Source organism: Malus sylvestris, chromosome 15 (assembly GCF_916048215.2).
Source record: "Malus sylvestris chromosome 15, drMalSylv7.2, whole genome shotgun sequence".
Taxonomy (NCBI): Eukaryota; Viridiplantae; Streptophyta; class Magnoliopsida; order Rosales; family Rosaceae; genus Malus; species Malus sylvestris.
The window spans coordinates 9,678,490-9,706,464 of NC_062274.1; the positions used below are offsets into that span (position 1 = coordinate 9,678,490).

The window sequence follows — 27,975 nt, forward strand, 5'->3', positions numbered from 1 at the left end:
AAAAACTGTTTATCAGTTACGGAATATCCCTACTCTTTTTATTTTTTTATTCTCCAAGGGTTTCTTTCTTTTTTTAAATTAAGGTTTTCTTGCGAAATTTTATTTGAACTCATATAACATGTTATTACACCTAATTTATTCTCTACATCTATATAATTTTTAATTAAACTATTGATATCTCTTTAAACCCAAATTTACTACCTAAATCACCCTCACAACCCAATCAAATATGTAAATTTATCTTTACACCCATTCAAAAAATAAAAAACCATAAAATTCATTACACTTTTAAACTTACCGGGTTGACAATATGTAATTGTCGCCAAAGATTCATTTTCCCAATAGATTAAAAGACTACTTTTGAGTTCCTATTTCTTCTAATTTCTTGGTTCATAGCGCACAACAATGGCAATAACTTGTTTCCCCTCGTTGGCAACTTTGTTGCTACTGGTCCAATAATTTTGTTTATACATACCTATCTTAAAAATAGGTTCAGTAGCAGGACAAGCCAACTTCAGCACAAACCAGGCTGCTCTTCAAATCCCCACCTAGGCAACCTGCCATTTCTTGTTGAGCTGGAATTTAGAAACAACAATTTTGGTGGTACCTTGCCACCAGAATTGTCTCATCTACACAGGTTGAAGTTGATTAGCTTTATTTCAACGACTTGAATCTTTAAAGAAACCATTCCAATACATATACGTATCACGTATGTGTTGGTTTTTCAGGAATTCTAATCTTGATTTGTAGTAAAGATAGGGGAGTGGTTGTTTGTGCATGCTTATGCTCTCAAACATCATATTCTTGTTGTTGTCTTCAACATGTCCTCTTTGACAATTTTGGCTCTAACCCTAAACAATTTAAGTGGTAGTTTACCAAACAATATTTGCCAACATCTTCCAAGCATTCGGGGGTTGCATTTGCCGCACAACCAGTTTGATGGAGGGTGAACGTAGGATAAATACTATGGAGTGTGTGTTTATTAATAAATTTTAGTTTTATTGTTTATTTTATCTTGTACTTAATAGTAATTATGTTATAGGGTAAAAAAGACAATTCACTTTTAAAGTTTAAGTTGGGTGTAGAAAGAGGTTATATGGGTTCAAATAAAATTTCCCTTTCCCTTTTCAATTGATAAAGAATTTTTGGGATTGGAAAATGTATATATAGACGGAGAAGGAAAGAAATCTTTTATAATATCCAAATTATTCTTCAATCATTATGATTTTACAAAATATATTTTAATACAACTAACACAATCCGACCTGAATATTTACGTGGATGTCGAAGTCAAAGTGTGTTATGCGACACCTAAAGAGTGACGAAGATTTAATGTAAAAGTGATGTGTAAAAACTAAAAAGTACAAATAAATTAAAATAAGAGTATAAAAATAGAGTATAAGAGAAGAGTATAAAATAAAGTAGTTAGAATATAGTGAACTATTAAATAAATGTATGTAATGGAAACTAGAGATACCAAATTGACGTTAAAGCATCAAGATTTATAGCGGAACAATACTAATGTAACAATCCGAAGATATTAATTACAGTTTACTAAGAATAATCCTTGCACTAATGAGAGAAAAGTATATCACCAAGCCTCGATATCTAGAGCTCAGGGCGCAATACAAAATGTGTATTGTGCAAAAATAAAGATTTTAAGCCGTCTTGTCAACCATTTTACAAAGTCTCAGTTATAACCCTATTTAAATTAAATTAAAGAAAAACAAAATTAACTAAAAAGGGAAAATGCATACATTATTATCATTAAACAACTACAACATAAAGCAAAAGATCACCCAACGTTTCAAGACAGCAGAAACCCTTCTGGCTTCTAGTACTTAGCACTAAGAAAATTACAGACTCAAACATTTTACTAGGGATTTTAGCACACGTTATTTCTGTGCCATTAGGTTATGGATATCCTCGGCCACAGCCGTTGAATCCGTGAAAATCCCCGGCAGTCCATTCCCTGCTAATCCAACACAGTAAACTCCCTTCTCGCCCTTCCAGTGGTTTGGATAATTTCCTTTAGGCTTTCCATCGTCATTAAGGAGGTACTTATAGTCCTACGTCCACAATTAGAAAATCTTCATGTTATATATATGCACTCACACGCGTATGAACATCTAACTACGAATTAATGAAAAGTAATAAGCACTAATGTAGACTACTAATCACCTTGAGCCACTTATGTGCTACACTTTTATAACCAGTTGCCAACAGAATGGCATCAAAACTCTGTCGGGCCCCGTTGTTGAACTCAACAGAGTTGGAGTTTATCCTCACTATTCCTGGAAAAACCTGTCAAATATTAAGACCAAATTAAATTAGGGATAATCGTAAGAACTAACTTGCCATTGTTACCAAAGTAACTAGTAACGCTTATGTAACAGTAACACTGGTAAAGTAACATAAACAAGTAAAAAGGCAAGAGCTAATTTGGATCGATAAACATATAATATAGAATTTGTGGAGTAGTTTAGTTTTTATTTTCCGTTTTTAGTGTTTACAAATACAATTTACATGTAAATCAATATTAAAATTAAAAATTCCTCCAACCCTACATTCATCTTAACTTGTCAACACATGCATACGCATGCATGTGTGCAGTTACAAGTAAAACTTGTCTTTGAACAACAGTTATAAAAATTTAAGGGTAAAAGACTGTTTACTATCCTCATGTTTTGTGGTTTTCAACATTTAGTACATCAAGTTTTTTTCGTCTCAGATTCATACCTAAAGTGTAAATTTTGGAACAGTCTCATACATCCGTTAGTCAAACTGTTAAACTTGCCGTTAATTGTGACGTGGCGCCATGACTGGGCACCACGTGTCATCCACGTTTTTTTCTTTTCTTTTCTTTTCTTCTTTCTTCTTCTTCCTTCTTTTGCAACTTTTTTTTTCTTCATCCTTCTTCTTCTTCCTTCCTCCTTCTTCCTTCCCCTTCTTCTCCTTCTCCGTCTTCTTCTTCTTCCTCCGAATCTGGGGAAGGTTTTTTTTTTTTTTTTTTTTTTCCTTCTTCCTCCTTCTTCCTCTTTCTTCTTCTTCTTCTTCCGAATCTGGGGAAGATGAAGGTTGTTTTTTTTTTCTTTTTTTCTTCTTCTTCCTCCTCCTTCCTCCTTCTTCCTTCTTCTTCTTCTTCTTCCTCCGACTACAACTTTTTTTTTCTTCCTCCTTCTTCCTCCGTCTTCTTCTCCTTCTTCCTTCCTCCTTCTTCTTCTCCTTCTTCCTTCCCCTTCTTCTCCATCTTCCTTCTTCCTTCTTCTTCATCTTCCTCAAAAAAAAAAAAACAAAACCTTCATCTTCCCCAGATTCGAGGAAGAAGAAGGAAGAAGGAGAAGAAGGGGAAGGAAGAAGGAGGAAGGAAGAAGGAGAAGAAGGAGGAAGAAAAAAAAAGTTGCAGTCGAAGGAAGAAGAAAGAAAAAAAAAAAAAAAAAACTTCCCCAGATTCGGAGGAAGAAGAAGAAGAAGGAGAAGGAGAAGGAAGAAGAAGGAAGAAGGAGAAAAAGGGGAAGGAAGAAGGAGAAGGAGGAAGAAAAAAAAATTGCTGAAGAAGGAAGAAGAAGAAAGAAGAAAAGAAAAAAAAAACGTGGATGACAAGTGGCGCCCAGTCATGGCGCCACATCACAATTAACGGCAGATTTAACAGTTTGACTAACGGATGTATGAGACTGTCCCAAAATTTACACTTTAGGTATGAATCTGAGACGAAAAAAACTTGATGTACTAAATGTTGAAAACCACAAAACATGAGAGTAGTAAACAGTCTTTTACCCAAAATTTAAATACACACTGTTTTTTAAATCTCTAGTTAGAGCTGCCTAGATGCTAGTTGTCTTGCTACCGCCCTCTAAATTTTTGAAAATTAAGAAATGGCGCCTAGACCTATCTAAGCACTGGCATAGGGCGTGCCTAGGTTGCGATTCTCACTTAAACAGAAAATAGAAAACTTTTATTTTGATTTAAATTTTTTCAATAAAAATTGTAAGAGACTTTGTTGAATATTTGGATACTTTATAATTTATATATTATATCCCAAATTCCCAATACAATTATGTATTTTTTAAATATAAGTAGATATTTATTTATATGATATATAATCAATTTAATTCAAATAAAATAAAATAAAATAAAAACCGCCTAGGCCCCCACCTAGACGCTTAGGCACTAAGCCCCTGCATGTCAATCGACTAGCACCTAGCACCTTGTAGAGTCTTGTAAATATATAAGTGTACATAAATGACTGTACCGAAGTATATTAAATTGACTTGTTTGTATAGAAATGCCCATAGCTAAATGTTTGTATTGAAATGTCTGTATCTAAATATTTGTATCAAAGTATATTATAATGAATTAGTGTACCTAAATGTTTGTACCGAAATGTCTGTATCAAACTATATTATAATTAATTTGTGTACCTAAATGTTTGTACCGAAATATATTTTAATGAGTTAGTGTACCAAAAAGTCTAAATGTATTATAATGAATTAGTGTAGACATAGAAAAAGAAAAATTATAAAAATTAAATAAATAAAATGACATGGAATATAAACTTTGGCATTTAAATAAAACCAAGCGTCTAAACTCACTTTTGAATCTTTACTAGGCATTAATCTAAACTTCATCTTAATTAGAGATTAAAATATAGTTTTCTATAATATAAAATAAAAATAAAACAAAAAAACTGAAAACCTTGATCTGTTTGGATCGAATTTTGTTGATGGTTCCACGATCAATCACTGGCCTCTTTCCAGTAAGTGCTTTAAAGAGAAAAGGGCCTTGGTCCGGGCGATGAATGCCATAGCTGGACAAATCCTGATACCTAAACTTGGCAAGGAATGAGACAAACTTGTCCACTATTTTCACTGGCAAGTAATCCAACAGAAGCATTCCTATAGCTACCATCTCTTTGCTGAGGACATGCATCTGCATGCAACATCACCCAACACATAATTACAATTAAATATATATATATATATATATATATATATACATATATATATATATGTATGTATGTACGTATGTATGTGGACACACACACGAGATATATGTGTTCTTACTTGGCTTCTAATAACAAGGGATGCATGCGCTCCATTGTCTGCAAGGTCGTTGCTAATTTCCATACCAGAGTTTCCACAGCCAATGACCAAAACTTGTTTGTCTTTAAAACTTTCCCCGTTCTTATAGTCGCATGCATGAACAACTTTTCCTGTGAATGACTCAAGTCCAGGCAAGTCCGCCGGAATAATAGCCTGGTTATTTTCTCCTGTTGCGACAACCAAGAAATCTGAAGAGTAGTACTCGTACTGGTCCGGACCAGTCACTTTCACCTTCCATATCTCCTCATCTTCATCGCAAACAGCGGAATCCACATGACGACAGTAACGAGGTTTCACGTTAAACCGTGAGACATACTCATCTAAGTAGGCGATGAAATCGTATTTGGACATGAAGGTGGAAGTCCTGAAGGAGTGTGGCATGAGTGGCAAAGAGCAGTACCCCTTTGCTAAGTGAAGATTGAGACGATCGTAGGACCGTTTCTTCCAAAGGGAAGCGCAACAGTCTTCCCTTTCAAACACAAGGTTTGGTACTGAATGGGAGTTGAGCAATGCGGACGTCGCAATGCCAGACGGACCAGCACCTACTATCACAACCGACACATGATGATGATCACTCACAATATCATTATTTTCACTACTATTAGGGTTACCGTTGGATGAGGCAGACATGGGAGCAGTGTTTGGACCGTGAAGAGAAGAAGAAGACGACATTTTTGACACAGCACGAGCTCGAGAAGGAGAAGAAAGACGCAACTACCGAAATACAGCTGACAGTATGCCTGGAATAGGAAAGATTTGGAGCGATTACATGCAATAGTGAAAGAATTAAGCTAAGTAATCAAATGAGGCAAGAGAGATCTTAGGAGATTTGGCTTGAGAAAACATCTTCTCTGAAACTATCCAATATTGTATCCAGATCACTATCCAATATTGGAATGAAGAACTGGACTCAACTGAGCGTACTATATAAGGACCAAGAAGCTGGCTAGGGTACCGATATGAAATTATTAATATATTAAACAAATTAATGCCACCGTTTCACCGTCCGCTTGTTGAAGCAAGGTGTCTTCTCAACGCTCATGGTGACGAAATCTTCATTTGACTATTCACTGGCTACAAGGATTTGTGACCAACGCTTAGATTAGATTGTTTATTTTATTTTCTTTCAATGTATCTTATATTTGTTTCTTCAATTAATCAGTTTGCCAATTAGTTGGTCGCTTATTAAGGAAGGGATATTTTAATTGGTTGCCTTACATAGATGATTTGGTATTATCATCTCGGAGTTAAACATAAGTGGCGTTCACACCTGAGATTTTACACTACGTACAAAAAAAAGAAGTTGTAATAACCGCATATATATCGTGACCAATATTGCTGCCAATCAAATAGAGTTACTCACAGAAAAATCGTGCTTACCAGTCAAACAGTGTCAACTTTGAGCCTAATATGTAGGAGAAAATTATAAAATAAGGAAGTATGAGAATATGTCTAGGTTTGGAAAAAAAACTATACGCCGTATTTATAAAGGTCAAAGATCTGTTGTCCCTTTTTTGTGTCTCTCATTGTGTCTCCTTACTAATATATTGACACGTGTCATGGACTTAACTAAAAGATAACTCTGTTAACTTTTTATCTATTTAAACATTTAAAAAAAATATAAATATAATGAAATACGCGTACGTAAGCGTATTTGTAGATCCGGCGTTTCTTCTTCTCAGACTATCATGTCTCAAACACCTGTAAAACCCAACCATCTGAATCTCTACCCTCATAATCTGCAATAAGAACACCATTGTCCCTCCACTTAACTCTTAATTAATACTGTTAACTATCATATATCACTAGTCACTAGTACAAAAAATACTTTGCGTGACGTAGGTCATTCGTCGCACAAAGTCAAAAAAATGTCGCGCCAAAATTTGCGCGACGAACCTTCGTCACGCGCCAAGCCTGTGAAAGCAAGGTTTGCGTGACGAAGAAGTTGCATGCGTCGCGCAAAGTCTCTTTGCATGACGCACAACCCTACGTTGCGCAAAGTGTCTTTGTGCGACGCACAATCCTACGTCACGCAAAGTGTCTTTGTGCAATGCACCATTACACTTTTTCGTCACGCAAACTATTTTTTCACTAGTGAAAAAACTACATAATAAAGAAAAATAAAAACAAACATCATGCTTGGATCACACCCATTAATTGATTGATCCCAGTTTACGAAAATAGGAGATATAATCGATTGAAGAACCTCAATAGAACACAGACAATTGCTTGGATCAAACCTATTAACCAAAAAAATTATCCAGAATCAAAAATTGAAAAAAAAGGAGGTACTTGCCAGGATTAGAAACAAACAGAAGCAGTAAATAAACAACAGCAACCGACCCAACAGCGAACTCCCACCAACCTAGCCCCGCAGCACCGAAATGGATCTAATAAATGGATAAAAAATCAAACTGAATTGCAGCCATAAAAAACTGTCGAGAAGAGACAACCTTTCTCTCGTAGGCGAAGCCGTATTTGCGTTCTTCGTTGTCACTTAGGATCGATTCGAATTTGGGGGTTCGTCTTCGTAGTCGCATCGTTTCAGATTTTTCCTCTATCGATCAATTATATCTTCCATTGAATTTCTGTTGCATCTGTGTTCTATTGTCCGTGTTCAATCGATTATATCTCCTTTTTGGGTAAACTGGGAAGATAACCGTTTCAGATTTGCCTGTATCTTTATGGAAAGTTAACTGGATGTTTGTTTTTATTTTTCTTTATTCTGTAGTTTTTTTAACTAGTGATATATGATAGTGTTGACCCTAGAAACTACCAAGCCTACGTGGCACGCAGGCCGAGTAATCTATAAGCTAACTACGTCCTTCGGTGAATGCGGGGTGTGCCAACTCGTCGGCCGAGCTCGGCCGAGGAGTAAATTTTGTTGATGTTGCGTTGGGTGCGCGGCTGACTTCTGCGTCTTGCGATTGCGGCCGAGAAAGGAACACCTCTCGGCCTCTTGGGCTCTCGAACCTGAAGACAAGGTTACTATTCTTACGAAGTTCAATATCAAATTCGGCTTTCAATGTGCCGAATGTAATAACTGTAACACCTCACTTTGCCGAGAAGGCTGATGAGATGACCTCGACCAATAAGGATTCAGAAATCCTTCTCGACCGAGACTTGGATAGGTAATCAACCGTCCTCGCCGCAGTGCTGTTGATGCCAACGGAAGATGTTGCGAGACCGGCTGATTCTACGGTGGCAGAGCTATCTATGCCGACTTAAGATATCACCGGTTGCTTCCACAGTGCTGTTGATGCCAACGGAAGATGTGTCAGCGAAAAAGAAAGAAAAAATCTCAAGTTGTTGAGTTTGCTCAGGGCAGTTTTGTATTGATTTGCAGGAGATCTGAATGATGCGCAGCCTCTTCTATTTATAGCAACGGCTCCCCCCAAGGTCGAGTTAAAAACCTACTCGGACTAGGTCTTCTTCTCCTGATCAGCACCAACTCGACCAGTCCTACTTTCACCAGGATTGTGAACCTAGTCCTTAACCGAGCCGGATTCGCCTCCGGGTCTTGCCGAGACTCCTCATTGCATTAGGACTCGACTTCTTGCGTTATGACCTAGCCGACCTAGGTTTGGAGGCCCACGTACTAAACGATCCATGGTATTCTTGTCGCAAGGCCTTCCGGGCCAAGGATGATCCTACCTTCGGCCCAAACTATTATTTTGGGCCCAAACAGATAGTTAACAGTATGAATTAAGAGTTAAGCGGAGGGACAATGGTGTTGTTATTGCAGATTATGAGGGTAGAGATTCAGATGGTTGGGTTTTACAGGTGTTTGAGACATGATAGTCTAAGAAGAAGAAACGCCGGATCTACAAATACGCTTACGTACGCGTATTTCATTATATTTAGATTTTTTTAAATGTTTAAAAACATAAAAAGTTAACAAAGTTATCTTTTAGTTAAGTCCATGACACATGTCAATATATTAGTAAGGAGACACAATGAGAGACACAAAAAAAGGGACATCAGATCCTTGGCCATTTATAAACGGCGTTGAAACTAAGAACACGAAATACATAATTTTAAATAGTAAAATCTAGGGATGGGATTTCACACTTTATCGCCGCCATCCTTAAACGGTTGCCCGCCAAATCCTTTTGTCTGCGTGTCTACAAATCCTGGTGCTCACTAATTAAAACCCGAGTTTCTTTCAAGCCCATCTCAAGAAAAATTGATCCATATTCCAATCTAACCTCAGAACGAGCACCAGCGTGATTCTGTCATGTTGTTGTGACACCCTTTTTCAATGCCCACTTCGCCACTCCACCACCGAAGGTCCAAAACCAACAAAAAAAAAATACAGAACCCCAACTGATGCCGCCACCACAACCAAACCCAACAAGAAAAATACAGAACCCCAACCACCCCTTCAGATCACACCATGCGTGGAGATTCGCTCCCTCCTCCTGCAAAGATCGTTGTCGCCTTTCAAATCTTCAGGCTCTCCCTTCAAACCATAGTTTTACTCCTCCACTTTTTCTCTCCCGCACCCTACTTTTCCCGTTTTAATTTTGATTCAGTTTCTTTTTTAAGTTGTCATATATTTAAACACACATGGTGTGCGACTTTTATCTAGTATTATTTTAATGTTTGTGTCTTTTTTTCAGGGAAAGAATGTTACCGAAAAGTCTGGCCACGTGTGCGAATCATAAGTAGTTATATTTAAAGTTGAAATGGACGCCGACAAATTCCCAACAATATCAGACAAGATACTTTTCTCTCATGGAAACGGTTACCCTAGTGCCCTAGTGAGATGAATTGGCTTCAAAGAGGACACAAAATGTATTCAAAACTACATATTAATAAAATTTTGTTTATCAACCAAAAACCAATGAAATTATAATTATTCTCTTTTATACATAATTGAAATTACAAGTTTTTTCTATTTTTTCCTTCCTCACACACATGTAACCATTTATATGATGACCCGTCCCTAATTTTCTATGTAATTTCCCTCCCCGAGTAATTGAATTGACATTTATGCCCTTGTTGGCAAGTGACGTGGACGTATTTATTCGCTCTTAAATTATTATTCTCACTATCGTAATTAAATTGTACTCGTTGTTACGAGTGTATCTTAATTTTATTAGTGTTAGAAACACTGTTTCAGATAGATTTTCTGTTTTGCTTTTACTGTAGGAAATATGAAAATCCTATCCTTTCTTCTTTAAAACCAGACCCGTGCCATTTCCTTTCACCCACCAATCAATTTTCTTCCCACTTTCCTGCACCTAATCAAATCAGTCACTCTATCCTCTCTCTCTTTCTCACTGAGCTATCTCCTATCTGTAACAATAAAGACCTTCATCAGTCTTCGCAGATCAAGCTCACAAGCACCATAACCATACTTCTCTCGACCTTACAAGCACAACCATACCACTGGATCATGAGTTGATCGAGTTTTGGATGTCGAACTTGGAAGGTCCGAACTCAGTGAGTTTGAGTTCAACGTTTTTAGACCGAGTCGAGGAGTTTTGAAGGTCAGAGAAGCTCTCTTACAACTCCCCAAGATTCCTAGACTAATTTTGGTGAGGAGTTGACGTAAAAAACACGAGATTTCGAAGAGTTGAGTTTTGGCCGTACATTTCGAGGCATTTTTAGGCCACCTTCGTCCACTTTTTGAACTCCAAAAAGGTATAACGCGATTCTACTCTTCATAAGCTTCATTTCCATATAAATTTTGGGAAAATGGTGGATAAATGAGCAAGTTATGAAGGTTTGAAATTTTACCCAGAAACTGGCTAAAATTTCCAGTATCCGGCGAGTTTAGATGGCGGCGTACAGCAGCGACCGGCTAGGACCACCAGAGAAGATGACAGAATATTCTAACGGTGTCAGGTAATGTCGTTAAACTCTGTTAGTTATTTAATGGAATATTCCCAATGGACGTCAGGGGTCTACCTATGAGTGGTGACGTGTATGGCCGTGTCTTAGCTAGCGTGTGAGGGTGCGTCCAGCCTCCGATTTGCTTTCTGTAAATTTGTGTAGGTCTGTGACGTCGAATAGATCAATTTCATATATTTAAACCATAGGTTTGAGCAAACTATGGGGGTTTTATTTAAGTTTCCGTATTTGTGTAGGTCTACCTGCGAGTTGTGAGTGGGCAGTTTGTTTTTATACCTATATATAGTTATAGTTTCCATAAATGTGTATTTACTTCATTTTTACACTTATATTGCCAAGTATCGTTATTGTGATATTAATTATGATAAATGTTGTTATATGGTTGAGATATTATTGTCATGACATTTATACATATTTGTACATGCTCATATTGCTGCACCTCAGTGTTAGTACTCTACCCAGGTCCAGGGCCAGTCCTTCACGTGTATGTGCACATTCGCACCATTCGCTCGCCTTGGATCCAAGTTAGGTAACAGTTCTGTCATACAAATTGCATTAGGCAATTCCAACTCGTATGTGACTGCGTCTTAGCGCCAGTCTTCACGTGATTGTAGTACTATAGCGTATTGATTACACCCGGTCTTGTCATACAGGTTGCATTATGCAACTCCAACTCGTATGCTAGCATAGATAGACGAGCAATTGATTATACTTGATTATCACATGGTTATATTACTGTGGCATTTGATATATCATGACTTGGCATATTTATGGTTATATTGTTGTTGTACTATTGTTTACATACTTACGTAGTATGTTTTAAGGAAATTATACTTGTTTTACAGCGAGGGGTTACTATATTAAAAAAAAAAGGTTTTCTTACCAACATTATTCTCAACTTTGTTTTTCGCCCCTCCAGGACCTAGATATTTTGCAAAACCCCTAGATAGTTGTGCTCTTTGTGGCATTCGAGGAACCTCCGACAGTTCTGACATTATCTCTGTTTAGAAGTATGAACTTATCCACTATTGTGTAATAATTGTACTTTAGCTATTTTGACTACTTTACTGTAGTCGTACTGTCTATTATGCTCTGAATAATTGTAGTGGGTTCTTCCCACGATTGTACACTGTTTCACTGCTTAGTTTAAATTAGTTATAGTTTGGTTTTAATTTATTCACTTTTTCACATCACTTACCCTTATGGTTACGACACCTCACGATGACGGTCAGCATGCTTCGACCTCCTAAGGTCGGGGTGTGTCAATTTAATCCTCTACTTTCTTTCTCCTTACCTTTTCTTTTGTTAATTTTGATTCCAATTTATTTTTAAATTGTCATACATTTAACACACACAATGTGTGACCTTTATCTAGTATTTTTGTAATGTTTATGTGTTTTTTGGGAAAGAAGGTTACCCCAAAGTACGGCCACCTATACAGATTATAAGTAGTTATCAAAAAGTTGTAATAGGCGGTGACAAAATTCCCAACAATATCGGACAAGATATTTTTCTCTTGTGGAAACGGTTACCCTAGTGATATGAATTGGCTCTAGAGATGACATAAAATATAATCTACTACCTATTAATAAAACTCTCTTTGCCAACAAAAGAAATTATGAAGAGGCGATTTGATATTCTATTCCGAAATACACATTCTGCCTTTTTTGGAGTTTAAAAACAGGTCACAATTAATATACTGATTAAAATGCAACAGTTTTACTAAAGTGTTAGTATAATTTAAGGTTTTATAAGAGAAGTAAAATAAAAATCATTATTGGGCTAACTTCCAGAAAAAGCCGAGAGCAAAAGTTGTCACAAGGAGAGGGGGAAAGAGAAACACATTTGCTTTTCTTCCTTCCATCTCCTCCATTCCCTCGTTTTCTTTTTCTAGTCTATTGTTGTCACATTCCAATTGTGAAATATGCTCAAGATCGACGAGTTACATAATTAGGATGTAGTTGTACAAGAAATATATAAACAATGGGTACATGAGATATCCAGGGAAAAACACGTTACAATAAAATCTAGTCCACAATTTATGTCCAAAATAACTAAATATAACTTGAAGAGTACTAACGTTACTCTCAATTACATTGTCCACCACAATTACATCACTTGAATCCCAACATCGTGAACGGATGTACTAGGTTTATGACAAAACCCGTAAGCAGTGAAACTCGTGTGGTAGACAAATAACACAACATTTGTGATGGTCAAACAATCTCATTTTAGAAAACATAATCATATTTTTAATGTTTGTTGCGCCTATAGATCTGAACACTGTTAAAGTGATATTATTTTTCTTTAAAATGTGACCACAATTCATATTTCATGATTCACTATTTTGATTCTCATCACACGTAACATTCGAGATTCCAATCAATCATTACACAACCCACTATAGTGCTGTAATGACACACCTTCATAGTACTCATGCACTCATGTGGGAATGAGATCAATATTTATTTCATCATTGCACCTATTTTGCGTTAATTAGGAATGAGTCACATCCAAATCTGCTTCTTGCTTGGATAGCACTATCGGAAACTCGATTGACCTACATAGGTATTCAATCATCTCTTGTCACATCCCGGCCCGGATCCACCGCATCCCGAGCCCGTTCCATCACTGTAGCACGATATTGTCCGTTTTGGGCTTACCATTCCCTCATGGTTTTGTTTTTGAAAACTCACGAGCAACTTCCCAGTGGGTCACCCATCCTGAAAGTGCTCTGGCCTCCTACTCGCTTAACTTCGGAGTTCCTACGGCCTCTTTTGCATATATCGGTAAGTATATCTTAGTTTTTATTCCCAAATGATTGGAGAATTTAATAAATTCGAATAGAAATGTTTACTCAAATGAGCAGAATGAATGTTCGGTGACAAGCATGGACCTCCACAACACATTTAGAGAAAATGTTTCTAAGTTATTGGGGCACTGTGAGACCCGGTTATTTTTCAGTTGTGCGATTGGGAGAAAAAATTGTTCGAGGTTTCATTTGAAGAATTGACAAGGAATCTCGAGGTAGAAGATGGATTGGTTGTTGACGAAACTTATTCATTCCAGTTCCCCTTAAAATGAGAGGTTTAGAAGGGACAAGTTTCCAGTCATCTCCATTTCCTTTCTAATCTCATGAAAAAATCATTCACTTTTACCTTCAATATAGCTTTAAAATAGTGAGTTATCCGTTCCAATTTAATCCTATAGACCAAACAAGACCTAAGGCTCTTTGCGTGTCCAAGATTAGATTGATTTTGATAACTCATAGGTACTAAAAGAGTGTTGAATTAAGAAATGAAGCTAGAAGTGGATGATTTTTTTTTATTTCGTGGGTCGTGAGTTTGGACGAGGGAATTTATTTTATTTATTTATTTTTATCAAAGGATGAGGGACTATAAAGTTCCATGAAACTTAGTCTAAGGAATGCACAACAAAATTACATGGATGTACCTAAAAATATACTTAGAGAGAACTTCAAATGACTCCTTATAATGCTTGTGTAGTTCAGTGGTAGTGCACAGTTTGTATTTTGAAAGTTACTTATCCAAACATACGGTAATGAACAAGTGATGAAGGACTTACTTATTTTAATTCTACTATTTTGTGCAGATGCATAAGTTTTCTTCATCGCTAATCTATCTTCTACCTTCAACGTAACGAAATTTCTTCCCATATTTCTTCACCGTGCCTTGAATCTAGTCAGAAGTTAGAGAGGAAAGTCGGATGGGTAATCGCAGGGGTGTCTTTGAATTGTATCTCTGAGCAATTTCTCCTGCTCGCGGAGATCGGAAGAGGGAGAGTCATATACATCTGTGAAAATGTCAGCAATTGGAGGTTTGTCAACTTTCTCTGCTTCTTGGATTGCATGTAATATCTGCATTGCAACAAAAACGCATAAACAATTATTCAGAAAACACGATTCTCATATTTGGATCTTACACCTTCCATATCTGTTCTGTTCAACAACATGTTCTGAAGCGTTTCTTCCAAAAAGAAGTAATAGTACGTCTTACCTGCTTTCTCGCACTGTTTCTGGCCTCTAACTCTTGCTTATCACTCCACCAACTATTGTTTTCCATCCACTTTCTAAATCGAGATACAGGGTCTCGTTCCATTTTCCACCATTCAATCTCTTCGACTGGACGATACTTTGTCGAATCATCTGAAGTGGAATGGTGTCCTACTCGATATGTTAATGCCTGTCAATGGAAAAGATCGAAACCAAACATCAAAAGTTGAAGAATACGAGTTTCAACAATGTGGCTCACAAGGCCAGGAAACCAAATAAAAATCCTTTTCTTTACCTCAATTAAGATTGGTCTCTGTTCTCTGATTGCCATGTCACGGGCAGCATGAACTGCACCGTACACAGCAAGTGCATCATTACCATCTACTCGGATGCTTCGAATTCCATAAGCCCGGCCTTTGACAACAACGCCATCACCTGCCCAAAGAAGAGGAATAAATTATTACTTTGCTTCTATGCATCAGCACTACGTTTGATAGAAATTGTAAAAATACAAGCAGAGAGATGGAATACTCCGAAACTGGTCTGATGTAGGTGTACTGATAGCCCATCCATTGTTCCGACAAAAGAATATAACCGGAGCCTCCTTAACAGCCGCAAAATTCAAGGCAGCATGGAAATCACCCTAACATAATTTGCTTGATCAGAAAAGAACCAAAACCAATGACCTCTAACTTATAGGGACACCCCTCCACAAAAACAGTGAAATGCTGGGCATCAATGGGATAAATGCAGAGGCTATAACAAGATTTTGAATCAACAGAAACATGAGGGACTTAGTAACCTTGTTCGCCGCTTTTAATTATATTCGCCTAAGGCTATTAAAAACGTTGGAGGTGCGAGCACTTTTAGGATAAGATTCAGTGGTAGTTTACCTCGCTTGTGCCACCATCACCAACATACGCGACCACACATGCATCTTTCCTGTCCATCTTTAAAGAATATGCAGCACCAACAGCCTGTGGAAGTTGTGTGCTGCAAAGCAGTATAAATTATTTGTGGTGTGACCTTAATCATTTTAGTGAAACATTTGGAAATGGTCTACATATCAGCCAAAAATAATCTCCGACATAAAAAATTTCTATCTTACGCCACGGTTGATGCTATAGTTACGTAATTGAGCTTGTTAGATCCATAATGGATCGGCATCTGCCTGCCTTTCCCATAATCAGCTTTGTTACTGAAACACTGGTTTGCAAATTCTTGTAGAGTGAAACCACGCCACAATAGCACTCCTGCCTCCCTGTACTGCATACATGTCAAAGAAAACTTCTCTCAGCACCTCTCATGATAAACTATTGAATCAACTGATGAGGAAAAAGATTGAAATCTTAATGAGTAGGAATGCAGGTGTGGGGTATTTAACTAGAAAGGATATTATAGAAAGTTGTTATATATGCGTATATGTGCTGGAAACCTGAGGAAAGACAATGTCGTCAATGGTGAGTGCTGCCGCAGATGCAATATTGGTAGCCTCTTCACCAACTGTGGTCAAATAGAACGAAATCCTTCCTTGCCTTTGTGCTTCATAGAAAATGGTGTCCATGGTCTGAAGAGTAACCATGTTGGTATACATTTTCACAGCAACTTCCTTACTGACCTGTTTAAATTGGTAATATATAAGTCGCAAGGTTACTTCCTTTGGGTTATATTATATTCGTGTTCGTAGAAAAGAAAACGGAAACTCATTATTGGAAGCGAGACAGAGGGAATTTCCAGTACCTCTACATAGTTGCTGGACAAAATTTGGTTCCCATTGTCATCAAGGATGCGATAACAGCATTCCCGCTCCTCAGCAGTCTCGGATATGAACCTCATTTCAGGAGTGAACTTGACCTTTCCTTCGGGAAACACTAAAGCCTGTAGTGAAGAAGCGATATTCTTCGGCGATTATATGTATATATATGCAATGTGCAAGCTCACAGGGCCTCTCGGAAGCAAATTTATGAAATTACGCAAGAATGTCTCATCTTGTAATTCATCCAAGATACTTAAACACCACCTCAATGGTGCCTTACTTGGTTCCTAGCTAAAGTGCAGTACTAAATCTCTCGGAAGTAATAACTGTAAGAGTGTTTTAGCAAGAAGGTAAAACTGCAAACTCTTTCATAACAGATCACACGGCCCATCGGAGTCACTCTTTTAGGTAATGATCCATCAATTCAATGCTGGATCATTCATCACGGAGTAAAATTTGACAAGAACATCTTTCGCTTCTAGTTTGCTATATTTTCGCTTCCGCTAAACTAGTCTAAATTCCGCCGCCTGACTCTGTCCTAAATCAGTGCTGCATTTCAACATAATCTAGTTGTTGTATAGAAAGAACAGGAAATGAATGCAAGCCGGACGCAATCAAACTGGAAATTAAAGAGTAAAGCCATAATTTACAACAAGAAGATACCTGATCGTGATTGCGATCAGTCGTATCCGAATCCGGCGTCTTTTCTGCATTGACGGATTCAAACCGGCAAGAGCAGAAGTTACTGAAATCTCCGGCTGCCGGGATTTGGAGAATTTGAGGAAATGAAGGAGGAGCAAGTGGAAGTGGAGATTTTGGAGTCCAAGAGGTGAGACCGAACGATGATGATTTGAGATGTTTGATAATGGTGCTACCTGATTTCCTCATCATCTTCTTCTTCTGAAAATGTCCAACTTCCCAGGGAGAGAGGTAGGGTTTGTTAGCTGTCAGTGCATGGACTGTCGTGGGAGAACCAGTGCTCTGCTTGTACTATATGGAATTGAAGATAAGAGTGCCAAATCAGTAGGACTATAAAACAGCCGTTTCGGAAGCAAACTTGTTTGATTACTATGGACCCACTGCCCACTACCAAAAGGCATCGATACCCATCTTACAACTCAGATCCCACGTGTCTCTTCCTGGTGTTTAACAATAAATTATTAAGGGAAATTGATCCTCTCCGGATCCCTTCCTCTTAATCCACAAAATCAGAGAATATGTGCTATTGAAAATTGATCCAACGGTTATAAACAGGGATTCACTTTAAAAGTTATAATAACTTCAACCGTTGGATCAAATTTTAATAGCACAGATTTCTTGATTTTGTGAATTAAGAAGAAAGGATCCATAAAGGATATTTTTCCATTATTAAGTGATACAGTAATACCACGAACATTGCTGAGTGGTAGTACATCTCTACTCATAATTCGCCATCTGTACTGCTAATACAAATCATCAACAAACTTAAAATAGTAATAATATTCATACTATGTTTTTGTACCACATTTTCGTATCACCTTAGGTGGCATCTAATGTGGACAGCCACATCATTTGAAAAATTTGCAAAATCCAAAAAAATGAAGGAGAAAGATTCATCTTATACCACAATCATCATTTAATTAACTAATTTTTCTTAATTATTAGTTTATTAAATAATAAACTAAATTTAAAATTTTGATTAGTTCAAATGATATGACTGTAGACAATGTCACTTAAAATACTATAAAAATATGGTACAAAAACATGTTATGAATAACGGTACTCAACTTAAAATTCTGCCGTTTAACAGCTAACACTAGGGGTGGGTTCGGTACGGTTACCGTACCAAAACCCTTGTACCAATTACCGTACCAAACTTTCGGTTTGGAAAAATCTATTACCATTACCGTACCAAACTTTTGGTATACCGAAGTTCGGTATTGCCAAAAGTTCGGTTGGCATGGTATGGCAATGATAATTGCCATTTTGTTTTGGGACAAAATCTGTTTTTGTTTTTTTAACCCAATTTAAGGGCAAAACTTTTTTTTTGTACCTTTATCTCATACATTATAGATTAAATTCATCTATTATTCATTATTCACAATTCACACACATAATAATTCAAATGATGCATCAAGATTCATCATGAAAATTAAGCTTACAATCCAAATAGAAGTTACGAACCAAAACAAATAGAAGTTAACAATCCAAATAGAAATTAAAGTTTCAAACCAAATGAAAATTGGAAGTAAACTTCAAAAATGAGAATTCATTGATCAGTTATTCAAGCTTGAGATGTCGAAGCTTTTGGAGGAGGCATTAAACTTGTAGAAGATTGAGTTTGTGTCAAGCATACATTACAAACAAAGAAAACATATTAATTAGTAGCAAGAAGAATTAAAGTTGAAAACCATTTAATAACAAATTTACTAAAAAAATTAAAGCATATCTTTCTTGTTTTCTCTTCTTCCATTTCCTTGTAAAATTGAAGCATATCTTCCGTTGGTTCCTTGTAGAAATTTACTTCATATGCCCTAAGTCAACCACTGGTACACACTAGTGCCTCCATTAGGAGTCAAGGATACCCTAAAAGGGTCCACAACCCTCCTCCCTAAGCTAAATGCATTTTCACTAGCAACAGTAGAAGTGGGGGTTACAAAGATATTTTGGCTATTTGTGAAAAAATTATGAACTCTTTTGTGTTTGATTTCCACAATTTTAAGAGATCAAAGTCACCAACAACAATGCTAATATAAGTAGGGTTTTATTTTCAAGTTATTGGAATATTATAAATACGTGTTATATAATTATCTATTATATAATTTATAAATTATAAATTATATTGTATTTTCGGTATGGTACGGTAATACCGTGGTAATGGTATCTATTACCAATACCGTACCATGAAATTTCGGTACGGTACAATACCGTACCATTACCGATTGGTACAAAAAATTTGGCACAAAATCGGTATGGCACGGTTGGCAATTCGGTTGGCACGGCAATTTGGCAAAAAAATCCACCCCTAGCTAACACCACGTAAAAGTGTTTTCCTTTTATTCGGAGTTTTTTTTAATTTTTTATTCGGGGGTTAATTGTTTTCCGTTTGTTTGGGGGTTAATTAATTAATCTTTATGGCTACTCCGTCGCCGTCGCTGTCGCCGCCTCGAGATTTGACCACTTCCTTGCGGTCGCATGCCATTGAATAAAAATGCAATTGCAGATGTTTGATAGAAATTAAGAACTTTCTTTATTTTTGCCGTCGTAAATTATTATTATGCATAAAATTGATGATTTATTTCTCAAAATTAAGAATTTTCTTAAAGAGGATTGAAGGGGATTTGATAGTAACCGAATCAATTGAAGAAACAGAATTGAGGCGCATCGAATCATCGATGGCTGTTTGCCCTCAATTCAAACAGTGGCTTGGCTTCCACCATTAACTGGATTTGGGATTTATCCCATCTTCTTGATGTCTTTCATGACTATACACTTATAGAAAATATTATTGCAGAGAAATTGCAGATGCAAAACGTAAAGCTCTTGCTACTAGTCTCGCCACCGTCAGTTCGTCAGCCAAGCTTTTGGGTAGCGTCGGCCGTACGTGGTTAACCACCCTGTTTAGGGTTTGTAACTTCAGAATTAACGGCAGAAGTTTATGTGTTTTAATGTACAGATGGCAAAATTTGAGTGGAGATGTACTACCACTCAGTAAAGCCAACTGGTGGTACCGTATCACAATGAAAAATAATAGCCACTTATACTACGGTTTTTAAAATTAACATAACTCTTCATTTTAGCTTCTGAAATTTAAAATCGATGAAAATGGTTCTAATTTGTTCACATCAATTATTTTGTTAAAAAATCTCCATTGAATAAAAATAAAATGACATAAATACCCTTTATTTTTGTCAATAATTTTAGGCATTGAATAGATTAAGGGTAAGTTTGTCATTTAGACTAACATTGTTCTTTAATACTCTGGCTAAATTTTAAGGATGGAAGAAGAAAAATTATTTTTGGTTTAGAACCTAAAATTTTTAGACAAAATTTAAGTTTCAATTCTAACCATTAATGTTGGTCTAAATAGTAGTTGTTGGGAGAGGAGATCAGTACAAATCTAACTTGTGTGCATAAATATGATTGTTTTCTGCAGCTACAACCATCTACAACTTTAGAGCCAATTTTTTTTTTCTTGGAGAATAGATTTGTCATGTGATGACATGTGATGAACTTAAAAAATCTGGAGTATCATGTGTGTTCCGTGAGCACCAAGATTTAAAAAAACGTTAGGCGCTAGTTGGGCCGCGGACAGGGGTCTAGTGCCTAGGCGGATAGAATGGCCTAGACGGATTTATGTAAATTTATGGTATATCTTGTAAATACGTGATAAAATGCAAAAATAGAAGTAAAAGAATACACAAAGTATGTACATCTAACAAGTTCAATATGTAAAAAATAGTAAGCATGTAATTATGATAAGCAGTATTATTGGATGATAGACTAAATTCTTCTTGTTCATGATCCTTGCATTGGATTGGATATAGACTAAATTATTTAATCTTGTTGTATCTAGTTTGTTCTTGATCCATTTCCATAAGTATACCACCATGAAACAGAAAGAAAGAAAAAAAACACAAATAATAATAATAAAAAAAAACCAAACCGCCTAGGACCGCCTATGCGCTGCTTAGGACCACCTAGCTCCAGACCAATTTTTCAAAACGATTTGCACTAAATTGCGGCGGGCCTTCATCGCCTAGGCCGGTTTTTAGAACACTAGTGAGCACACTATAAAGTCCATGCATTGGTTTCAATATGGAGAATTTCCATTTTTTTACTAAAGTCAAATTGATTGATAAGAGAATTCTTTAAGACCATCTTCAACCCTTGAGTTAAAACCTAACATTTTTAGCCCAAAAAATGTAGGTTTTAACCCAAAAACAATTTTTTGCTCTAACCTTTATGGGTTAAAATTTTAGCCCCATATCATTAAAGAATGATTTTAAGTTATTTTTAAAAAAAAAATTATGTAGACTATCCTATTTTAATTTTATGAATATTTTAATCTAAAAATATTTAAATTCCAACAAATATTGAAAAATCACTAACCAACACCAAGAAACTCGTGAAATACTATGAAATAATATGAAACAAATAAAAGAAATATACATATACAATGGACCAGCCCCACTAACCCAGGGGAATCTTGGGCTAAATTTGGCCTGGAAATGAGTTTTGAGTTTTAACTCATATTTGTCCTAAAGGTTGAAGCAAGTTAATATATGTTTAGAATTTAAAATTTGATTTTTACTCTAAATTTTGGAGTAGGTGCTTTTAAATGAAGCATTTAAAAAAAATACTTTTCAATAATTAAAAACACTTTTTAAAAACATTTTTAAATAATTGTACGCATTTACTGCTTCTTAGACCATCTCCAACCCTGGGCTAAAAGCCAAATTACCCCCCAAATTACCCCCCCAAACACTCTCAAACCCATGCTAAAATTTTAGGCTAAATGCCAAATGCTATTTCTGGGCCAAATACCCCCCAACTTTTCCCCCGGGCTAAATGCGAAATGTTTATCGGAATTTAAATTTTTTTAGATTAAAATGTTCATAAAATTAATTTACAATAATCTACATATTTATTTTTTTTTTAAATTGATTTAAGAAAAAAATTTAGGCTAATTTCATTCTTTAATAATTCTGGGCTAAAATTTTAGGGTAGAAGGGTTGGAACAGAAAAGATGTTTCTGGGGTAAAAGCTAAATTTTCCGGGTTAAAAAATTTAACTATTAGCTCAAGAGTTGGAGATGGTCTTAAGGAAAATATTTGAAACCAAAAACATTTTCGGCAAGCGATTTCAGCACTTAAATAACTCTTCCGAAACAAATTCTCTCTCACTGCTCGACAAAAGAAATAGACTTTCTCCGACTCTCTCAGTTACTCTCTCTCTCGGCGATGGAATGAAGCCCTAGCTCCGCCACCTCCAACCTTTTCACCTCTCGATGCAGCACCTTCCTTGCATTTTTCAATCGCCCTCTGAGTCGGATCCGCCTCGTCCCCTATTCCTATTTCAGTTTCTCTTCTTCGAGGCGCTTTTTTGCTTTTCGAATTTTTACAATTTTTTATATATCAATCAATTTTTTCCAGGTTTACCGTTCCAGAGGCTGCCCCTTTCGCTGCCGTGCTGAAATTCGCTGCCAAGGAATTCAAAGTATGTAATTTGCTAATTGATTATTTGAGTATTATTGGAAATTTGGGATTGGTTGGTTTTTTTTATCGGGCATTGATCAGAGTGGGAGTAGGTGAATGTCGGCTAGCCTTACCCCCAATTTGAGGATTATAACAGAGTGGGAGTAGATGAACTATGGGATAAATTTAGATACTGGGCAGCCTTTGACCATCGGTTTTGAATGAGTTCATGGATTTCTCATTCTTCTTAATGATTGATGTGTTAGTAGCTGTAAGTTTTGTTTTATAAATGAGTCCTTTTTGAGAGGTCTGGTGTAGTACTATAGGTTCGCTTTTAGTTGACGAACATTTTTGTGATACTTACTGTCAATTGTAATGTCAATTTTGTTTCTTTATTATCCTGGGTTTTGAAATTTGAGCCTTTTTTTTCATTCTTGTTGAAATGTTAGTTTTGTTTAATTTCATTGTTGGGGTTTTAGGGGGAATTAGAGAATCGATTATTTCACCTACTTGTATTTTAATTTTAATTTCTCTGAATTTTGAGAAATCTTCCAGAGAAGTTGTTTGTCTCGGCAACCAAGCAGAGAATTAGGGTTGCCATCTAAAGGCTTTGAAGCAGTTACGTGTTGTTGGAATGCTAGAATTTTGATCCAATTAAACCTAGAAATGGAGAAATTTCAACTGATCCAATTATCTGCAATCAGCGAAATATGATGGCGTTAGTTTGATAGTAGAATATATTTGAAGAACAATTCATAATTGTATATTTCAATTTGGGATTCTCGATTTGTCCCGAAATTCCGAAAATATTTCGGAATTCTCGAAAATTTGGTTTGGGATTGGTCTTCAATTTTCTGTCCCGAAAAATTTCGGTTTGAGATTCAAGATACTAGTTTCAGTTCGGTATCCCATACCGAACCAGCCCTAGATATTCATATTCCTGTTTTTGTTAATCAATAAGAGATTCTGTATATTTAAGACTTAAAGTTTACAAGTGAAAAATGAATTTGAGATTCTCTTTAGTGTTTGGGAGCAGCCTCTCCATAAATGGGGGTAAGGCTAGCCGACATTCACCTCTCCCAGACCCTGCGTAAAGCGGGAGCCTTGTGCACTGGGTACGACCTTTTTAAGTGATGAATTTGAGATTCTTTTTAAGAGTCAAATGCCCCGCTCATATTGTTTCTTCCATAAGTTCTAAATCTCTTACTGTAAGCTCCTAATACCCGTGTCTTGGTCTTCCCTTAGGGTACTTTCTCCCAAGTTGAGCTCCGTTCCTTCTTTAGACATTCCCAGGGGCTGAAGAAGCCAAGAATAATCACTGCCACTGAAACTGAAAATTTCCTAAAATCCCAAAAAAAGTATGGAAGGATTAGAACTATTGAAGGAACTGGCAGAACAATGGAAGAAACAGGCAGAGCAATGGTCGTCTCACGCCCTTCAATACTTTCATCAGGTTCCGCCCGAGCAGATTTATGCTGCTATAGCGGTCTTGCTATGCACCTCATTCTTACTTTTGTTGGTTACGTACTCTTGTAATATATTTTTTTAATTTATTTTCAAAAGAGTCCACAGTAATATATATTTTCTTTATCTTTGTGTTGTAGTAAGGTTGTTTAAACGCCCAAAAGCTAATAAGCAGGCATAGTGGCAGTGGGAAGACTGTTCTTTTCTATCAAGTAAGCTTTGAGATTATTGGATTTTGTTCTTCTAAACATTATACGAATCACTTTTGTAGACTCAATAGTTGATCCAATTTTCTAGATCATTCATTAGAGTGACTAATGTCACACTTAGTCTTTAATATGTAATGCAAACGAAATTTATCTAGACCATATGACTCTGGTTATTTTCTCTATGTCAATTAGAAACTTGATCAGGTTGGTCCTGTGCTGATGTTGTATCCCTATCTTTTTTCTGATATAATTGGAAGTCTATGTCTGTTTGAGATAATTTGGTGTTTAATGCTTGGAAAATAATATATATAGAAATTCTAAATGCCTTTTATTAAGTATGTCCATCTTTCCCTGTTTCAAGTTACTTTGGTGATCTATTTATGCTTAGAAATGTTCATCTAACTTTTATGCCATGATTTGATGCGCATGCCAGCTTCGGGATGGCTCTTCACATCAAGGTACTGTCACTTCCATGGAACCAAATGATGGATATTTTGTGCTCCATTCGGAAAATTCAAAGGTATATTTCAGCCTCTTGTGCTCATATGCAAATAACTATGTTCAAACAATATTGCTTGTCTTGTTAAGTGAGGGCAGAGTTTAACTTATCTGTTTGCTTTTGATATGTAGAAGACATTAGCCACATGATCATTTTCTTCCCTTTCTTTTGTACTGTTGTTTTTGTTGATTGTCAACTTGATCGTGCTTACTCATCTATTGGTTTTTAATGACAGGGTGGAAAGGAAAATCCTGTTCATCTTATCGATGTTCCTGGGCATTCTCGCCTTAGAGCCCAACTAGATGATTTTCTGCCTCAAGCAGCTGGGATAGTATTTGTGGTTGATGCTTTGGAGTTCTTACCTAATTGTCGTGCTGCTTCTGAGTGAGATTTCCTCTTTCCAGTATAAAAGCTACAATATGATATTGAAAAATGGCTACTCTGTTCGTGGCACTTTATTTGCTATGAATTGAAAGGTCCGAATGACCAACTCTGCAATCAGTTGTTAGAATCAATAGGTCTTCAAATCGTTCATTTGAAAAAATTGAAACCCTTCTTATTGGATGATCATGATACTTCCCAAAAATCAAAATTCTTGATCAACGGAGGAACAATATCACCATTTTTGTTCAATAAGATACCAAAGTGGATGATTGACTCGTTCCATACTAGAAATAATCGCAGGAAATCTTTTGATAACATGGATTCCTATTTCTCAATGATATCCCACGATCCTATATGATATTTTGACTAAGGCAACTGTGGTGAGGAAGAAAATTCCAGTTCTTATTCTCTACAACAAGACAGACAAAGTAACAGCACATATCAAGGAATTTATTCGGAAACAACTGGAGAAAGAAATGTAAGATTTGAACTCTTGTAATTATAGGTTTCTTTTCTCTGATTGATTATAATGTTTTACTCAAACTTTTCAATTCCGTGTGGGACTAAATTAACTGGTAGTTATATGCACTCGTAAATCATTTCCTGCATCTTCATTTTTTTTATGAGAAATATCCACTGTCTTCATGGTTTCCGAGGAAGATAATTCCTTCTGATCAACATCTATGTTTTCCATAAGTACATCGGTTGGACTTTAAACTGTTTCGCTGTGATTTTCTAACTTTCGTCGATGATGCATTGAAGACAAAATTTTCCATACAATTCTCTGTTGGTTTTGTTTTGTAAAGTGTTCATTCGCCGACAGGGCTCTATGATATGGTGATTTGCATTCATTATTCTGTTTCTGCTTCATAAATCTATTTTATTGTTCATTGTTCTGATACATTTGACATATAACATCCTACAGCGAGAAGTTACGGGCATCAAGAAGTGCAATATCAGCAGCTGATATTGCAAACGACTTTACCCTTGGAGTACCTGGCGAAGTATTTTCGTTCTCTCATTGCCAGAACAAAGTTACTGTTGCAGAAGCGTCTGGTCTAACGGGTGAAATATCTCGGGTGTAGCAGTTTGTGAGGGAGCATGTGAAATCTTAGGATGTGTCATCTCCCCCATTTGATGAATTTGTGATACTTTTTCCTTGAGGTTGGGTTGAACATTGTCTCTTGATGATTGAAAAAAAACTGACTTGATGTGCAAACTGGGTTCAACTATTTTTTCCAAGGAAAGTGAAGGGAGGATGGAAGGAATTCAACAGAAGGGAAGAGAGAGCAATGAACAAATAGATTCATGAGACGTAATACCGACGACTGTTTATGGTTGATTTATTGTGCTTAAATTGACTGATTATGATGCACGGCTCAACTTGTGCTTAAATTGTTTCGTTGATTCTCATACTGTATTTGCACGTTGTCGAAATCAGCTCAGCTCGTCGGAAATCCAGCATAGTTTTGCCTTTGCTGTTGTTTCCGACCACCATTTCACGGTTTTGGATTTCAAAAGAGCCATTGATATGTTATGCGTTCGTTTTAAACCATACACGAGTGAGTATAGTAAGGATTTCCGCCTAAAGTGTCGATAAACTCTTACAATATTTTCTCCGGTCCTTCAACTTAACCCCATGTTGCACGAGTGAAGTTTGCCTTATCTTCTATCGAATCCCTCACTCGTATGGAAAGGACCACTCGTGCAACGCCAAATCCCTCACCCTCATGGAATTCAAATATCTTGTCCATCTAAAGAGTCCAATTCTTCCAATTCAAGAGTTGGATTTCTTATTTTGCGTGGGCACTGCCATTCTATTGATTTCTTCAAAGTTAATAATCGCTTTACTATTATGTAATCAAATTTTAACTCCTTGTTTCAATTATGATTACTTAAAATCATCATAAAAGGTTTAGGGACAAAAACTAAACTTGAGTAAAGTTTAGGGACATTTGTCATAATTTTTTTTTTTAGTAGAACGATATATTTTACACCAAGAGAATGGGGAATTCGGCTAACTGCACAACGGACAGCCTAATTTGGTATTGAATTCGCCATCTACGAGAATCGAAACTAAGACCTCTCACTTAATAGTAAAAAGAAATATCATTAAACCGTAGTACTAAGTAACTTTGTCATAATTTAAGCTATGAACAAATAACTAAAAGAAAAAGGCAAAACAACCTACTTGTAAGTTGGTTTAGGAGTTGAGGAGAATGAGTAATGCTATTCATACTATGTTTTTATACCACATTTCTATACCAGCTTAAGTAGCATCTGATGCGAACAGCCATATCATTTGAAAAATTTGCAAAACCCAAGAAAATGAAAGAGTCTTCGTATACAATAATCATCATTTAATTAACTAGTTTTTCTTAATTATAAGTTTATTAAATAATGAACTAAATTTAAATTTTTGATTAATTCAAATGATATGATTATTCATATCAAATGTCACTTAAGATGGTATGAAAATATGGTACAAAAATATGATACGAATAAATTACTCGA

The 27,975-nt window shown here is 36.3% G+C and overlaps 2 protein-coding genes and 1 pseudogene across 2 annotated transcripts; 1 reads left to right on the forward strand and 2 right to left on the reverse strand.

Moving 5' to 3' along the window:
- Positions 1–1,895: 1,895 nt before the first annotated feature.
- Positions 1,896–5,774, reverse strand: LOC126602644 (probable indole-3-pyruvate monooxygenase YUCCA10). The gene is made up of 4 exons (XM_050269561.1): positions 5,064–5,774; positions 4,696–4,929; positions 2,182–2,304; positions 1,896–2,069 (listed from the first exon to the last, which is right to left on the reverse strand). The coding sequence occupies exons 1-4, from the start codon at positions 5,772–5,774 to the stop codon at positions 1,896–1,898; spliced, it is 1,242 nt and encodes a 413-aa protein (XP_050125518.1).
- An 8,652-nt stretch (positions 5,775–14,426) lies between these two features.
- LOC126604611 (2-oxoisovalerate dehydrogenase subunit alpha 2, mitochondrial-like) lies at positions 14,427–17,737 on the reverse strand. Its single transcript, XM_050271899.1, has 9 exons — positions 17,393–17,737; positions 16,714–16,851; positions 16,409–16,591; positions 16,082–16,239; positions 15,867–15,966; positions 15,505–15,616; positions 15,269–15,408; positions 14,978–15,163; positions 14,427–14,838 (listed from the first exon to the last, which is right to left on the reverse strand). The coding sequence occupies exons 1-9, from the start codon at positions 17,618–17,620 to the stop codon at positions 14,671–14,673; spliced, it is 1,413 nt and encodes a 470-aa protein (XP_050127856.1). The 5' UTR covers positions 17,621–17,737; the 3' UTR covers positions 14,427–14,670.
- Positions 17,738–22,568: 4,831 nt separating this feature from the next.
- Positions 22,569–26,898, forward strand: LOC126605820 (uncharacterized; annotated as a pseudogene).
- Positions 26,899–27,975: the final 1,077 nt, after the last annotated feature.

What these genes read in the sequence shown, in the direction of transcription:
- LOC126602644 (XM_050269561.1), bottom strand. Translation starts at nt 5,774, where the DNA reads ATGTCGTCTTCTTCTTCTCTTCACGGTCCAAACACTGCTCCCATGTCT. An exon ending in CCCTTGTTATTAGAAGCCAA is followed by an intron (nt 4,930 to 5,063) that starts GTAAGAACACAT and finishes TGTTGCATGCAG; the next exon opens with ATGCATGTCCTCAGCAAAGA. An exon ending in TAGCACATAAGTGGCTCAAG is followed by an intron (nt 2,070 to 2,181) that starts GTGATTAGTAGT and finishes TTGTGGACGTAG; the next exon opens with GACTATAAGTACCTCCTTAA.
- LOC126604611 (XM_050271899.1), bottom strand. Translation starts at nt 17,620, where the DNA reads ATGATGAGGAAATCAGGTAGCACCATTATCAAACATCTCAAATCATCA. An exon ending in GTGATGGTGGCACAAGCGAG is followed by an intron (nt 15,617 to 15,866) that starts GTAAACTACCAC and finishes AAATTATGTTAG; the next exon opens with GGTGATTTCCATGCTGCCTT. An exon ending in GAAACAGTGCGAGAAAGCAG is followed by an intron (nt 14,839 to 14,977) that starts GTAAGACGTACT and finishes GTTGCAATGCAG; the next exon opens with ATATTACATGCAATCCAAGA.